Source organism: Mustela nigripes, chromosome 2 (genome assembly GCF_022355385.1).
Source record: "Mustela nigripes isolate SB6536 chromosome 2, MUSNIG.SB6536, whole genome shotgun sequence".
Lineage (NCBI taxonomy): Eukaryota > Metazoa > Chordata > Mammalia > Carnivora > Mustelidae > Mustela > Mustela nigripes.
In genome coordinates this window covers 28,025,817-28,043,433 of record NC_081558.1, presented here as the reverse complement: position 1 = coordinate 28,043,433, position 17,617 = coordinate 28,025,817, and the positions used below count along the sequence as shown (strand labels likewise).

Below are 17,617 nucleotides of genomic sequence, written 5' to 3'. Positions count from 1 at the left end.
GGAAGCAAGGGTTGAGGGAAGCCTCCTGCTTGCCTTGAACTGTGACATTTTTCTGGTCTCACCTTGAAGTCACCCAGCTTGTGTCTTTCAGAATATCCAGCCCAAGCGCATCCTCCATTACTTTCTCCTAAGGCTTTGGTCCACGGGCAGTTTGCAAATTTATGTGTTCCCCATTTATTTGTTCCCCTTGTCTTCCTACACTCACGCAGTCTTTGTAACTTAAGTATACATTTGTCCCAGTTACTGAGCAATCCGTGACTGCCTTCATCGACTGGAGAATATTCTGGCAAAAACATGTCCTTCTTTGGGGGCTGTGCACTCAGGGGCTGATGGGAAGCTCCTCTGCCTTCATTCACCTTGGACCGCCTTGTCCCTACCTCTGCTTTAATAGCATATCATTTTTCCCTTTCTTGTGCAGCGAAGCCACAGGGACACTTAATCTCACATTCTCCAGAGGCCCTTTGGAAGCTCAGAGGCTGATCTCCGTAATCAAGAAGGGGTGGGTGTGATCAGGGACTAAGTTTGATTCTTTGTCTGCCTCTCTACATTTAGGCTTTTCATTTTCACATTCCTCCCCACGGTTTGTAATAAACGCAGGAACATAGCTCAAGGGCAGGAATGAGGTTTAACTTGAGCTGCGGTACAATAGAGGCTATTTGGAAAGTAAAACTTTCAAATGGCAGTTTAGCCTTGAAGAATATACTGAATTAGATATGCGATGTGCCTTGATTCACGATCTCTGCATAATAGCATAGCTCTGTCTATTACCTGGGTGCTTTCATAGACTGGAGACACAGGCTGTTTAATAGATGGAACTCATTGAAGGAGCGTCGATGCTCATGAAGAGTGTGGGGACAAGAGCCACAAGCCCTGGGTTCCTGCATAGACACTGCACCTCCTGCGGGGCCTTGACCACTTCTGAGGGTCGATTTCCTTACCTGTAAAGGGGTTCTCAGAGTAGAAGTTGCCTCATGGGATTATTCAGAGCAGTACATGAGATCAGTGCTAAGCGTAGATCTTTCTTATCACAATAAGTCAACGTTTAATATAGGAGAACTATTTGTATTACTTTTAAATGAGTTTTGCTGGAAAAACCTTAATTCTGTAACTTGGCCCACACCCTTCGCTACCGTCACTTATTTGCTCCCACACAATTCTCCCTTGGCCAAGTCTCATTTCTTGTCACTTTCAGAGTCACTGTGGTCACCTGTCACTTCACAGCACTGGCTAACTATAGCCAAGACTGACAGCGATGAGTAATTCCACAGACCCCCTAAAATGTTCTGGCATTTCACTCCAATTCTCATCCATGCCACCACATCGTTCTCTCTTGTTTTAGGCCTCTCTATTCTCCATGGATTTCAGATACAGTTACTGAAGGTGAACATCCTCCTCCTCTGAAAAATAATCTAGCAGGAACCAATGTGAAGTAATTGGGCTTCATGGGAGCATCACTGTCAAGTCTAGAAATATATGGGGAGATAATCACATTTCATTTTTTTCCCTCTCTCATTCATTTTCAGCATGTTCACGTCCACATTCTTCCGAGGAAGGCTGGAGACTTTCAAAGGAATGACAGCATCTATGATGAGGTGGGTCTCTTCTCTCTGATCTTATTGCGTGATCACAGGGGCTGTCGGTGTGAGGAAATCAAGCTGATGAACCAGGTATCACCCTGGATCTATGGACTTATGTGGGATTCTGCCCAATATGACTTTGGAAGTGGCAGGAGAAGCCAAGGAGCCAAGAATGTCCATGACAGGAACCAAAGACAAATGAATTATAATGATTTTTTTTTTTTTCCAAATGAAATGTGGCAGAAACCAAGTGTCCTTGTGATTTCCTCCCTCTCATTTCCAAGGACACTAAAGATTGTGTGGAGATACAGCCCAGAGTCTCCACAGGAGAAAATCTATAGTGCTGCTGACCAATGAAAATCAAGCCAACTCATAGATTATTTTTCTAGTCAAATGCTCCATTTAATTTTAACTCAGCTTCTCTCCCCTAATAACATTTATTCAAAGTGGAACTTTGAATTATCATCCACAGAACCTAGTTGGCTTGAATGATAGGAGTGCTGCCCATGTATCATAAACATTTGAACAGTGACTGATTTCTGGATATTTCCATTCAAAAATATAAATGTGAAGCCACTTATAGAGACGAAGTAGAAAGGCGATCTGCTCCTACGGTCCTCTACCTGGGGAACTTTGGGGGTCTGTGTGCACCATGTGGGGTAAATAACCTATAATGGATATGCTGGTGTAAAATCCTAGATGGATGATTCAATTTAACTACTTATTCTAGCCAGGGAAGGGCACATATGTTCCCCAAATGATCAGATGGCAGAGGTGCCCCCAGTGCTTGCCTGGAAAGGGTTTTGAGGCTGTTTCTGGATGAAATAAAGACAAATGCTGTGATTGATTAGCTGTGTCTACCACAGGTGTCAGATAGGAAAGGGGTACCAGTCCTGCCATCTTTTTGACACTACTCTTCTAACCACTGGAGAACAGTGCTTCAAGTACATTTTTAAAAAAAATTTTGGTTGTTCATCGTGTGGCCCTACCCCTGTGATTATCTCCACCTGGTTTTATATTTGTAGGGTTTTTTTTTTTTTTTGTATTAGTGTGTCTTTTTTTGTATTTGTAGTGTTTCTTTGCAGTAATTGGATATTGAAATGGCTACCAAGACCCTAAAATAAAGAATGAGAGGTCATCAGTTAATAACGAGACTTACAATTAATTTTTCTGGGACTCACTGGTTCCTCAGAGGTGACTGGTGATCATGCTTTTGGGACAGCCCTCACTATATTGTGCCTCCTGTGAGCTGTAATAGGCCTGTGCCGAGTGGAAACCTTCTCATCACACCAGTAACTAGAGTACTGGCTTTTGGTTCCTAAATTCCTAAGTACTGGCTTTTGGACCAATTGCTACAAATCTCCCCTCCCCAAAGATCCCATCTCTAGACATTCTGACCCAGCAGATTGTGGGGGCACATTGTTATCAGTAAGTATGGGAGCACAAGAAAGTGCCCAGGAGATTCTGATTATGGCTAGATTTGGGAATAGTCTCACAAATCTCTACTTTCTGAAAGTTCTATCCTATAATATTATAATTTGAACTTGCTTTCGTTAGATGTGGAATGTGACTTGGAGTTAGTAAGGGCTTAGTTCAAGCTGGAAGAAAATCAGAACTATGGAGTAATTATAAAGAGATGCGTCTTTTAAAAAATATGAGTACTGATCTTATTAACATAAACTAAGGTTAATAAAATGTTGCCAAGTACAGGCTATTTTAATGAATAAATTAGCACATGATTTATATACAAGTGAATATTGCTAAAGTGTTATTAAAAGTGCTTGAAAACACTGTTTTCTTAGGCTGAACTGTCACCTTGAAATCTTATTTATATTCTAAATGCACTTGTGACAGGAGCCATGGGGCTACATTTCAGCCCAGTCTGAGACACGATGTCCAATGCTGAGGGTGGCATGTGTCCTTTCTCCCCTCCCTTACACTTTTGCCCTTGTGTGCGTGCTCTCACAGCATCTCTAGCCCCATAGATGAAGCAATACATGTTCCTGCTTCAACCTATTTGGAGAAGCATCTCAGGAGATGGAATTACTGTAAGAGTTCTATTTTTTTTTTTCAATTAACTGTTAAGTCTTGCAGTATAGACAGTACCCACTAAGGGAGATTGTGGTATAAAACTATGAAGGGATTGAACTTCAGAGACAGGCAGAATTAGGTTTAAATTCAAGTGCTACCTGCTAATTTTGTAACATAGGGCAAGGCATTAAAGCTCTGTGTTTTATCTTTAAAAATGGAGATAACACCCTTCAAAAGCTCGTTGTGGGGATTGGTACCTACTAGGCATTTATTAATAGGTAGTGGTTCTATTCTTATTATGATCATTAATTTTGTTTTTCAAAGGACTAGCAGTTGGTGGGTAAAGGCAGAATTTATATTCAAAGCCAGGACATTGGATGCTTCCATTCAACACTCTTTTCAGGGGTCAGATTTCCAATTTTCCCTCTGCCTTTCATTACTCATTCTCAGATTCATCTTCCTCTTTGTGCAAAAATATACTTTTCCAGTTTCAGCACGTAATAAGATAATGTCTAGAAAGTGGCACAAGAAACATGAAGCATTGCACAGGCATTATTGGTACAAGACATAATGTGCATTAGACTGAGTGATCTTAATCAGAAATGATGGAGTGATGAGGGACAGCATTCTTTATGCTGATGGGAGCACTCCTTCTAGATTATGTATCTGTCCATGAAATACAGCAAACAGACTTGCTTGGAGGGTGGGGAGTGGGAACGGGGACAACAGGAGAGGGGGCTCCATAAAAAGCAATTGTGTTCCTTCTACTGTGGAAACAGAAAATGATGTGTAAAGGAGTGTCAGATTATAAATCGGCTAAGAATGTGAGGTTCTCCCTGGGCCCTGTTTGAGGAGAGAGAGTGACAAACTGGAGAAGGTTCACAGAAAGATGATTGGGATGGCAGAGTCTGGACATGTTGATCTGGGGAGTAGTGGAAGGTGGAGATATTTTGTCTGGAGAAGGGTGGACTTGCAGGGGGAAGGCAGTGACAGAGTCATTATTTCTAAATATTTGCCAGTAGGGGGGAAAAGTATTAAATGATCTGTGTGTCTTTGATGGGAAGGGGGTAGAAATCTGGGGTTTGGGGGCTAAAAGGAGCCAGATATCAGCTCCATATAATAATAGATCAAATTGACAGAACTTGCTAAACACTTACAGTGCCATGTGTGTGTGTGTGTGTGTGAGAGAGAGAGAGAGAGAGAGATTGAGGGTATGTGAGGGCTTCCTTTTCCCAGGTCCATGCAGGCACAGAGTGGATGGCCATGATTCCTCAGGAGGACTTCCACATCCAGTCCTTGGAGGGACCTTTTGGTTCTATGATTCCACTCTTTACCAATCTGGCCCATTGGATCATTCCCTTTATTTTTTGGTTAGGCAAGTTCTGTAACAACTAGTGTGAGCTGTTGCTGTAGTTGTCATCAGAATAATAGCATTTGGGTTGCTGCCTAATAGGACAAAATTTTTTATGTAGCTCATAGAAATATAAGTGTAGTTCTCCTCTGAGGTATGGGTGACCATGATCTATTGATTTTTCTCATTCTCAATCTGCTTCCTACTTTTCCTCCAGTTCACTGTTGCATAGGGATGGCCTACAGGCTCTGCTTGCCTCCTCATATGTATTTTATTTTTCCTGCAAAATATTTTTTAATGACTTTGAATGGTGTTGGGCATCTTATTCATTCTTTGGGTCACTACATCTCCCCCAATTCCCTGTCTCTTAGCAACGCTTGCCTCATATGTTTATGATACCCATCTGGCCACTGAAGCCATTTGAGTTTGAGATCTCTATTTCATGGACTGCACCTCTTCTCTCTACCTATCAAATGTCACCACTCCACAGGATTGTCTGTCTCCTCTACTGTGCATATCACTTCCCTGTAACTTCCGTTTTACCTCCTTGGTTCCTCACATATAGCACTATGGCCCTAGGTAAGTTCTTTAACTTCAGTATACCCTGCCTACCTCTCCAGTTCTTGTTCATTTCATTCTCCCTCACTGCTTGCTTTTGTCAAGTACATAATTCTTGTTCCCACCTCAGGGCCTTGGCACTCATGTTTCCTTTTCCTGTAACCTCCACTGGCTTCCTGTCTTCATTCACATCTCAGCTCAAATATCAGCTCCTTGAAGGGTTCTTTTCATGGATTCCCCCAGCCCATCTGAGATAACTAATCTTTTATCTTCTCCACAATAATTCTATCATATTACTATATTTATTTCCTTCTTAATACTGACCACGCTTGAAATAATTTTTTAGCTTAGTAATCAGTGCCTGTGTTCCCACTATGCTGTAGAGTCTTGGGAATAGGGACCTAATCGGGCAGAGGAGGTCTCCAAGAAATATTTGTTGAATGAATGAGTACATGAGGGAATGAGGCATTGAACTAGAAGAACTTGACATTCTCTACTAGTCCTAACATAATTTAAAGGGAGAGAACATCTTGCTTTTCAGGGGGTCAATTTATTAACTTGGACCTACATTGGGTGAGATTCTGACATGGTGATGTCAGCCATCTGAGGCTAATTTAATGGAGAATTTATGGAACAAAATCTGCTGGTCAGAAATCCGTGTGCACACAGTTCCAGATCGCCGCATGTCAGAAGGACAGCAAAGTAATTATAAACCTTGTCTGATGGCTAAGGAAGTCTGGGAGGCACGTGTCAACATTGATAAGTCATTTGCCTCCCCCAAAATCTAGACTCACATGTCTGCAACAAATACAGATGTGGGATTTGCTGAAAGCAGCCTCCAGAATTCTCTTCCTTTCATTTCAATCTGGATTGTCCTATCTGGTGTTATCTTTATTAGCTCTTCCTCAAGCTTTCTGTCCTGTATGTGTCTTTGTGCATTTTGATCACTAATTTATCTTCCTCATATCAGAGAATGAGTCTCCTTTTTCTCTCTCAAAAATGAGTTCACACTCCACCCTTTTCAAGGAAAAATCTCTTATAAAGTCCTTTTGGTAATGTTTTCCATGAAGATCTTATTTGTCCATTGTTCTCAAACCCTTTCTATATCCATGCTCTTTAAACTTCCATGAATTATGTGAGGCCTTCTCTGAACTCAGTGGGCCCTCCATTATCTTGACAAGTTGATGAAGATTATGATAATGACATAAATGGGCCCTTGGTTAAAAGAGAACATACAGCTAATGTGGGGGAGGGAAACACCCATTGCCTAATGCCATGGTACATCATCTCATTAACTCAGTAAGGCTTAACCTAGCTGTGTGTCCCAAATAAGCAAGTCTCATAACTGTATTAGACAATTCATCAAATGTTTATGGGTGACATTGAATGGTTGTGATTGTGCACTGTATATAAAACCCATTACTGACGAAGGAAGTGACTATTATTAAAGCAAATGGGAATAGCAATCAGCAATTGGACAATTCAACCATGAATTTCATAGACAGAGCAACTGTGGGTTCAAGCATGTCATGGGAAACAATTGCTTGGCTTAACACAATGCATGAACAAAATCAATTTGCTAAAATGCAGGTCATTTGGCCCTGAGGGCTGGAGAAAACTATTATATTGCTTATAATATTTATTGTTGAACTTGGATCTCTTTCACACACCATTTGACAATGGGCTCAAAGTCCATGGGTCCCCAGTTGACTCCAAAAGGGAAGAAATGTTTCAATGAGACAGTTAATTAGCTTCTTCCCCCCCCTTTTGAGTTCAATGATATCTTCATACTGAGTAATGCATTTTTTACTGTTTGAGAATTTTGGAATGAAAACTTGGTTACCTCTTGTTAAGAATAAAACAGAAACTAACATGGAGGACATTGGGAAATGGGGAGGAGAAGGGAGTTGGGGGAAATTGGAGGGGGAGACAAACCATGAGAGACTGTGGACTCTGAGAAACAAACTCGGGGTTTTGGAGGAGGTTCGGGGTTGGGTGAGACTGATGGTGGATATTAAAGAGGACACATATTGCATGGAGCACTGGGTGAGGTGCACAAACAATGAATTTTGGAACACATGCACACACAAAATTAATTTTTAAAAAAGCTTAAAAATAATAAAACAGAAACTGTGGGTTCTTCTAAATTCATGAGAACTTTCAAATTTTTCTTAAAAGAATTTTAATTGCAGCATAGTTAACATATAATATTACATTAATTTTAGGTGTATAACCTAGCAACTTGAAAATCATATACATTATGAGATGCTTGCCATAGGAAGTGTAATTATCATCTGTCACCATACAAAGTTATTATAATGTTATGAGAACTTCTACCTCAAAAATCTGGATATTGTATAACCGATAAAAAATATATAGTTAGTGGTAATTTAATTATCTTTGACATCAAATTCTCCCTGTGTGGATCTCTGAATATTCTTTGCTTATCTGTTTTAAGTATAAGAGAATTGGGTAGACATCTGGTTTACCCTTTCCTAGCTCAGATTATTACTCAGATGTCTCTGTCCCTTGGAGAGAGGAACACAAGGTTAGCAAAGAAGCATTTACCTGGTTAAAAATTATTTCTGCCCATTTTTCCTAGTAGAAATAAGAATTCAGGGAGTATACAAGTCATGTTAGTTACTTTTGACTCTACACATAGGAAATGTTGAGAAGCATGCAGTATTATAATGGTGGGCTGGGGACCTCCAGGGATAATCCTGCAGTCACTGGATACAAAAGGAAAAACACTGAAGGAAGGCAGAAGAGTGGCTGGTGATGAGAAGGACAGGTATCTATAGGATGTACCTCAAGGCAAAGGATGACACCACTATGATTTTTCTTGAAATAGGCCTTGACAACTTCCACGGTATACCAGTCTTGTCAGAACTGCTCTCCTCTCTCATTTGAATGTGTTTAATTGCATATTAATAAACAATAAGCAGCAAAAAGTTAGTCAAATGTCATTCTATCCATCATACCAAAGTAAGACCATTCCATGTTTTCTGAATACAGCTTTATTGCCCAGAGTCTTTTCTGCCTTCCCCAGTGAATCCTGTCTCCAAACAGACCTATCCCAGCAGAAATCAATAAAATCACGCTAGATAAGATGCTTTAAGAAGTCTTCGTTGCTGAGATCTTTCTGTCGCAGTTGTGTTTTTAGTAATATAGTGACTACTGCAATCAAACCTCAACTAACATCAGTAAATAGAGATTGGACCATTTGTGTATTTTTCCATTTTAAAATTAAGTTTATATTCAAGGCTCTTGACAAAACTATAACAGTCACTTCATAAGAGTGTTGAAAAATATTCAGTAACTTAGGAGCCTGTAACCCACTAAAAAAAACTATCAATATCACACATAAGAATTTTTTCTAAATCTATTTTGCTTGAGAGTTTTGAGAGAATAGGGATTACTGGAAGAAAAAAATATGTGCAGAAGTGGATAAGTACAGCAAGAAGGAAAGAAATATGATTAAGCATTGACACTTTTCTGTCAATATAAATTATAATGGCCTTAGGGCTCCTGGGATGGCTCATTAAGGAGTCCAGCTCTTGATCTCAGCTCTGGTCTTGATCTCACAGTCATGAGTTCAAGCCCAATGCTGGGCTCCATGCTTAGCATGGAGCCTACTTAAAAAAAATTATAATGACCTCAAAGAAAAAATTCCCTAAACATTTGACTTGATCTCTGTTTTAAGGACGAAAAGCCAAATAAGCAAGAATTAAGGGTGAAAGAAAGAATAAAGATGAATAAAAATTTTAAGCCGCAAAGCACTTGATTTTTTTTCTTTTTGCTTTTCAATTATCAACTGCCAAATTTTTTGGATAAAAGAATGATATACCTAATTAAAATAGTCTTTATGAATAAGTCTTATTACCCATTAGCTTTGAGCAGGACCTATTCTTTGGATCTATCTTGTGTTACATGTCAGTGGAGAAGAGTAGATCTCCAAGTTACCTGCTTCAGACTCCAAGTTACCTGCTTCAGAAAAGGTATTTACGGCTCAAGAAACATAGCCTGGTCTTTGGAATCCTAGCTCAGGTGCCCACAGTATGGCTATACTAATGTCACCCACAATATGACTATACTGATGTCCCTGTCAGGTGATATCTCTCACAATTTTCTGTTCTGTACTTCCCATACTGTGTGTTAGAGCAGCATTGCAAAACAGAATTTAATGTGAGTTACACATGAATTTAAAAATGTTTCAATAGCCACATTAAAACAAGTGAAAAGAAATTGGTGAAAATAATTTAGTGATATCTTTTTTAACCCAGTATAACCAAAAGGTTATCATTTAATCATGTAATTGATACAAAATATATTTTTTTAAGAGAGAGAGAGTAGGAGAGAGAGAGAATTTTAAGCATGCTGGGCCTGGAGTCTAACTCAGGGCTCTATCTCACAATCAAGGATCACAGTTGAGATCATGACCTGAGCCAGAACCAAGAGTTGGATGCTTAACCAACTGAGTCACCCAGGTGCCCCAATACAAAGCATTATTAATGATATATTTGCATCCTCTTTTTGTATAATCCTTGAAATTCAATATGTATTTCATATTTCAAACACATCTCAATTTAGACTAGCTACATATGGCTAGTGGCTAACAAATTGGAAAGTACAATTTCAGGCTTGATTAAATCCAAACAACTACATTAGTTTTCATAAAGTGTAATTTTAATGAAAAACCTCTTACTTTTTTCACCCCACCTTTCCATATCCAGATGATAATAATTTATTTTTCCTGGTCCTTAAAACCATAAGATAACACAAGATATATGTCATCAAAAAGTTGAGTTAGGGCCTATCATCCTTAATCAAATGCTTTGTGTACGTGTAACAATGAAATGACCTTGGAGATGACCAGTTGGATTCCTCTACACAGTCTATTTTCATTTTTCTTCTAATTTATCTTTCTTCTACTAATTTCACCAGGGGTTGACAAGATAATCCATGAATTTTGGAAGATAGATGAGCCACTGTTTTGATCATTGTTTCTTTGGACCGTTGCTTCTCTATGAGTAGCATAATCAACCATTATTCAGGTGGCCTATCTTTCTTCCAGTTTTGAAAAGAAACCCATTAAGTGTACTTTTTAAAAAAGTTTTAGGGGCACCTGGGTAGGTCAGTGGATTGAGGCCTCTGCCTTCTGCTCAGGTCATGATCCCAGAATCCCAGAGCCCATATCGGGCTCTCTGCTCAGCAGGGAGCCTGGTTCTTCCTCTCTCTATGCCTGCTTCTCTGCCTATTTATGATCTCCGTCTGTCAAATAAATAAAAATATTTAAAAAAAATGTTTTATTTATTTCAGTAATCTCCACCCAAAGTGGGGCTTGAACTCATGAATCCAAGATGAGGAGTCACATGCTCTACCGACTGAGCCAGCTGAGCCAGCTGCCCCCCCTACCCCCCGCCATTAAATGTACTTTTATGGCAATATCAGGACTTAAGGTTGGGCCTCCAGATCCGGACTGGTTGTTTCATGCCTCAGTTTCCTCATATGTAAAATGGGGATTATGATGGGACTGCTGGAAGAGTAAAATAAATTACTGCATATAAAGCCCTTGAACAATGCCTGATGCAGTGTTAATGCTTAATAAATGTTAGCTGTTATTTGTGTAATTATTAACACTATTATTACTACCATATTATTATCAGAGAGTATTATAAAGAGTTAGTGGGGACGAGTGAGAAGTTGGAAGCTGAACTAGGTGACTTTCCAGAGGACCCCTTCTCTGGAGACCCAGGAGGTATTCCAAATCCAAGAGACCCATCAAGGCGAGATCGTAAAGGTACAGTGTCATTACGATTATCATGCCCGTCTTGGGCCAACAAACTTCAGAGAAACAGCAGCTCAATAATTTGTGACCACTTTAAACTTTTAAGTCACCACAAGTGTGTAGCCCACACTGTCCAGACCTGCAAACATTTCCATTGACAGAATCTCTTCTGGAAAGAAGAAATTTTGATTTATAATTTTATTCCAAGACTTTCAGATTGCTTTACCTTACTGGCAAGCAGCTCTTTCAGAGATTGTTATGACCCCCTGATTTATAGGAGCCAAATTGAGAGATGCCAGATTTTCTTTCTAATCAAGAAAATCTAGAATAGGTTCCTAAACCTACATAGGTCTAAATTCTGTGCACTGGCTCAATACGGTGGTTTATTACTTCTTTAGTGTTGAACTTGCTATTTGAATCTCATTATTTTTTATGTTTCCAGTATTTGAAATGAGGGACGGGGGAGATTTGCTACTGGGATTAAATAATAGGTGAGTAGTAATAAACAGTTCTTAATTTTGTTTCCTAGAGAGAAAACTAATGAAAACTACTAATAGAATAAAAATATTATTGTCATTTACTGAGAGTCCACAATGGGCTGGACTCTATGTTAGGTTCTGTACATACATTTCTTAAATTTTCTTAAACCTTGTGAGGTCAATATCATTAATACCATTCAGCTGAAGCTACACCTCCCAGCAAGTGTGTGTTTGTCTCAAGACATTATAACTAGTTCATGACAAAACTTGTCTATACCACAGTCCACCTGACTACAAAACCTTTGGTCTAAGGCAAATATAATCCTTCATTTTTATGGAAAACCCAAAGATAGTGAGATGAGTGATTTCTCGAGATAATATGACCTCCAGTGCTAAATCTAGATAGTTTCAAGGTCTCTGTTTGGCCTTAGAGACATTCGCTCACGCCCACATATCCTAGATTTCCAAGAAACCCATAGGTCCTGGACACACCACTGCTAATTAAGCACATAAAACTTAGAGTGTAGGAAATTGGCATTTTCCAAAGTTAGATATGTTCTCTGCTTTTCACATATGACCCACTAGTCCCCAGCTAGATACTTTATTATAACTCCTTTTTATAGTTTTTGTTTTTGTTTTTTTTAAACACAAGGAAGTCATCAACACACTCTAGCCAAGCTTCTACAATTCCCAAGGTCATCCTTTCTGATCTGGTTTTGTGCACTGAACCTCTTAAATACTTTTGCATGCTTTATAGTGTATTCATGGCATGATAACAAACTAAAATATTTAAAAGGAAATTGCTGCCTTTTTCTTCCTCAAAAAGAAACAGTCCTGGCTTACAACTCTCGGTGGACCATAAATATCTTCTAGGCCAGCTGTACCAGTACCTGTTGGAAATCCTTCTTATATTAACTGTAACTAAGGAACTTATAGAATATTCCCTTTTCCCTGAAATGAAACCTTGTTTCTGCACCATCTTTTTCCTTTAAAAGAATTTTGGTTCTTTTTAGATAACTCTTCAGAGATTTTGAAGAGGAATGTGCACAGTTGGGTCAGATCCATGTATGAACCTTCAGCTAGGTTCTTCAGTAATCTGGCCACATTAGTTGTTACGAAGACTGAAGCTGACTTTACTTTTAGCTATCTGAAATAAGCAATCATACTTGTTTTCTTAAGCCGTTTTCCATCCACATGATGGGTCTACCATTTACCTTCCTTCCCTGGGGCACTGGTGTAGTTTCTTTGTTCAGGTCTCATCTCGAAATCAAGAGCATGAGGAGCTTGGGGGATTTTATTTATTAGTGATCCAGTATATAGCTGAATTCAACTTATTTAGGAAAAAGTTAGGGGTGATATTCTCAAATGCAGAGGGGAATTATGGTGTGGTTATGACTTCAGCATGCTGATGAGGTCTTGCATCCAATAAAGTACAGGGTAGGGCAGTGAGTACATTTACTTTCTAGAATAGGAAAACTGAGGCACAGAGAAACCTAGTAACATTTTCAAGGTCACACACACATACACACACATAGAGAGTAAAACAGGCAGAGGATTCATACTGCTCAGTTCTCTTTCACTCCATTGCCTCTGTGAACTCCCAGAAGTGTTTTAATCACCTTTGTCTTCCCTACTTCTTCACACCCGATAAATCCCGCTACCTGATGGAGTAGGTTCTTGAAAAATGTTTGCTGAACTGAATCTGCTACTCCCCTGACCCTCTGAATTCAGAGACTAGCTCTCTCATTTCTCAGCTCTGTGGCTTTTCTTTATCAGCTGCAAATTCCTCTGTTAGTTTTTGGGGTACTACCTTCCTTCCTGTCAAAATCTCCCCTCAGGAAAGAAACTGCATCTTCATTGTAACAAAATAATTCACATTGTTCCCTTCCCAGAGATGACAAAGTATTTTATAAACTAACAAAACCTGTTGGGAAAAGAGCAGGATTTTGAAGCTGGGATATCAGACCTTAGTCTAGAGGTATGTGGGACTTTGTTGTTAACTCCAGAATCCAATCACAAAGCCCAGCTCTGGACCTTGTACTCATTTCTGGAATCTACCTGTAATTAGTTTGAAAATTGGACCCTGAGACCTGAGAGCCCCACCAGCACTCTCTTAGATAAGTCAATCCAAGATAGAATAATCCTCATGCACCTTCATATTATGGAATTGTGTCAATACCCTGCCAAGAAAATAATAGATATTTCTCTCTTATTCCACTGTAGGCTCAAAAATACTGTTATCTGTATCATAGTTTCCAAATTACCTCAGAGTGTGTGTCTATAAAACTTGTATAACTGACCTATTTCATTTTAGAAAATTCATGCCTGGGAAATAATTTAAATGTCAAATAATAGAGGGATATATTTTAATTGTATGTATTCACATATGTGGATGAGTGCTTTAAAATAATTTTGATGACGTAAAACATTGAGATTATAATATTGAATGAAAATAGTGGCATGTAAATCAAGAATAGAATAGAAACATATACTTCTGGTAATTAAAAGGTATTGTGGCTGGGTAACAGAATCGTAGGTCTGTTCCGTTTCTTTCTTCATACCCTTTGGCATTTTTCCCAAACTTTATATAGTGAACGTTCAAAATTCTGTAACTTAAATAAAATATTAGGGGTAGTTTTTTTATAAGCAGACTTTGTGTTCTTTTAGACTCATTGACAAAGACCAACAGTTATGGGGGGCTGGCTGGTGAAAGAGACTTAAATTTTGGTGAATCCTTCATGAGAGATGCTCGTATGTGACTGATCACTTGAACAGCAATACCCAGAGAAAGGGCCCTTGTTAGTAAAAAATACTATTTAGGATCACATTTCCCTGAGTTCCCACCCAGAGAGTTGCAGGAAAGGATACATTAGATATAATGCTCCAAAGCCTCCTGCTCCCTAGTCACTTTGTCTTGTCTCAGGTTTCCTCTCCATCACCAAGTCATCTCCTACCATTTCTGAGGTCCGTGAGTGGGCCATAATTAATTTCACAGTTACCAACTTGACTATACAAGAATGAAATACACTTTAATCCCAAATTTGGATTTAATTTGTGGCCCTGAGAGCAGACCATTTCATCAGCCCAGGGCCAGGTTTTGCTCAGCCAATTCAGCACTGTCTCAGTGAGTTCAAACCTATAATTCAGCCCTATTCTGGTTTACAGCCTCTCAGTTCAGCATTCTGCTCTCTGGGACCACTGTCAGCCACATGTCATTTGGGGAGGGCAGGGGTTATGCAGTTCTTGGCTGTTATTTCTTTGGCGTCTGGTGTCTAAGTAATTTGCCTTTCCTGGTCCTTGGGTGTATCCTTGGTCCATGCCGATACCCATAAGCAGGGCAGTTGTCCACTGAGGGTTGGTGATCATGGTTTCCTGCCTCCCTGAGGTGTCCATGGTCCTGAAAAAGCCTCTGCATACAGCACATGAAGAGCACTGACTCTGTGCCCTTTGCCACCTTTTCAGCATTCTTCTCATGGGCACAGGAAAGTTCTTCTTTTCTTCCATGCTTTCCTGAGACCTGCAGGAGACTTAGGACTCCCTGGTAGACACTCGTGTTGTTGATACAACACTTCATCATTTTCTTTGCAGAGAAATGTGCTACCAGAGTTGATGATGAGAAGAGCAGAGTGCAGCTACACTCTGTCTTGGAGTCCCAACCCAAAGGGGAGGTTTCCGGCAAGTCACTTGTGGAAGGCAGAATGACTGCCTCCTAAGGGTGTCCGTGGCTTGATCTCCAGAACCTGTAAACATGTTACGTGGCAAAGAATTAAGGTAGTAGATAGAATTAAAGTGGCTGCTAGCTGGTTTTAAAAGAGGAAGATTATCCTGAATTCTCCTGAGTAGACCCAGTATAATCACAAGAGTCCTTACACATAGACAAGGGAGGCAGAAGAGTCAGTGTCAAAGTGATGCAGCCAGAGAAAGACTCAATCGGTCATCGCTGGCTTCAAAGGTCAAAGTGGGCCATGAAGCAAGGAATGAAGCCGGTATCTAGAGGATGGAAAAGGCGAGAAAACAAATTTTTCCCCTTGGCCTCCCAGAAAAGAATGCAGACCTGCTGACCTCTTGATTTTTGCCTGTTGAGAGATTTTGCCTGTTGGACCTCTGACTTCCAGAACTATAAGATAGTAAACCCGTGTTGTTTAAAGCCACCAAGTTTGTGGAAATCTGCTATAGTACAAATATCAAATTAATGTATCTTCAAATCTCAGGATTCAGCCCGGGGTTTGGAAGAAGGGCAAGGGAAGAGCCTGTTGCCCTAGGTTGTGCTTATGAGCTTTCTCTCTCATTCTGTCTCTCTGTCTCTCAGTTGCTTTCTCTCTCTTAAGTTCTGTCTCTTCTCCAGTTTGAAAAATCTTTTTTTCAAGTCCAAGGATAGGCAGGTAGAGCTATGCAGGCTCCTTATCCCTGCACGAATCATTTTTCTCTCATGCTGGGCCGTGCCTTTTGCACTTAGAAGTCATGTTGGTGAGTGCAGGAGACTAGTGCTAAGCAGTAGTTATACTTCCAGTTAGCCAGAAGAGAGGATCAAGAGGGAAATGGCACACCAGTGATTACTTTGAAAGAGTAGCCTGCCTTATGTGGATAAGAAATGAGCCACAGTAACCACACAGTAGAAACCACTGAGTCCCATGGGGCAGTCCACTATGATGAAGGGTATTACAGGTTTGGGGAAGTGACCACCTTCCTTCTCTCCATAGAGGTTCACGTCCTGGCTCTATTGCTAATGAGACCTTGGTCATTTCCCTGCGTCTGGGGCTCAGTTTCCCTTTCCTCAAACTGAGAGGCATTCATCTCATCTCGGTCACCTCTAAGCACACGTTCAGCTCTGATACTTTGTGATTCTATGACACTAACTAGTTCAATTGAGAAAGAACCACTTACCCTGAGGACTCCCTCCCTTTGATTTCTGCATGGAGGCCACATTAGCATAGCAGAAAGGATATTGACACTGCAGTTGACTTTTAAAATTCACCGAGAAGGGGAGATAAAATGAAAACACACCAGATGGAATGTGAGCTCCCTACTATTTTCAAAACTTAGATATTTCCACTAAATGTTGGCACAAACTTAAAATTAAATAGCATGGTGAATGCTATTTACAGTCTTCAAAGCGACAACAATAGTCCCTTTACAAAGGGAGGGCTATGAAAAGGTTGATTCTATCACTTTAGGAATTTTATTTTATGGAAATATTAAGGAAATAATTAGCTGGATACAAAAATAACAGGGAGGGGAGGTCATGCAGACAATTGAGACACAGTAGGATTCCACCACTGACTGACTGGGGCCTCCAGGAACTGAGTCCTGAGAAGCACTGTGAATTTGGCTCTTCATCTCATGAAGATGCACTAAATAAATTTTCCCTGTCTTTAATTTTTAGGGATCCTCCATGCTGGGCTTCTCTTTTTAAATTATTATTATTATGTTATGTTAGTCATCATGCAGTACATCATTAGTTTTTGATGTAGTGTTCCGTGATTCATTGTTTATATATAGCACCCAGTGCTCCATGCAATACATGCCTCCTTAATACCCATCACTGGGCTCACCCATCCTCCCCCCCTCCTCCTCTCTACAACCCTCAGTTTATTTCCCAGAGTCCATAGACTCTCATGGTTCATGCTGTGGTTCTAGATCTATTTGGGGTTACAACCCCTTTGAGAGTCCTGCTGAAAGCTGGAAACTCCCTAGCTAGGATAAATTCTAAATATTTGCACAGACATTGTAAAGATTTACATTTTTTTATAAACATATATTTTTATCCCCAGGGGTACAGGTCTGTGAATCACCAGGTTTACACACTTCACAGCACTCACCAAAGCACATACCC

General features: G+C 39.9%; 1 protein-coding gene across 15 annotated transcripts in view; it reads left to right on the top strand.

Annotated features, from left to right (window-relative positions):
* FHIT (fragile histidine triad diadenosine triphosphatase) overlaps positions 1–17,617 on the top strand; it is a 1,435,937-nt gene that overhangs the window by 1,248,723 nt on the left and 169,597 nt on the right. For all 15 annotated transcript variants that reach the window (XM_059390064.1, XM_059390066.1, XM_059390068.1 and 12 more), the window contains one exon: positions 1,524–1,592. In XM_059390064.1, the coding sequence (XP_059246047.1) occupies positions 1,524–1,592 (69 nt within the window). The remainder of the gene's footprint in view (positions 1–1,523; positions 1,593–17,617) is intronic.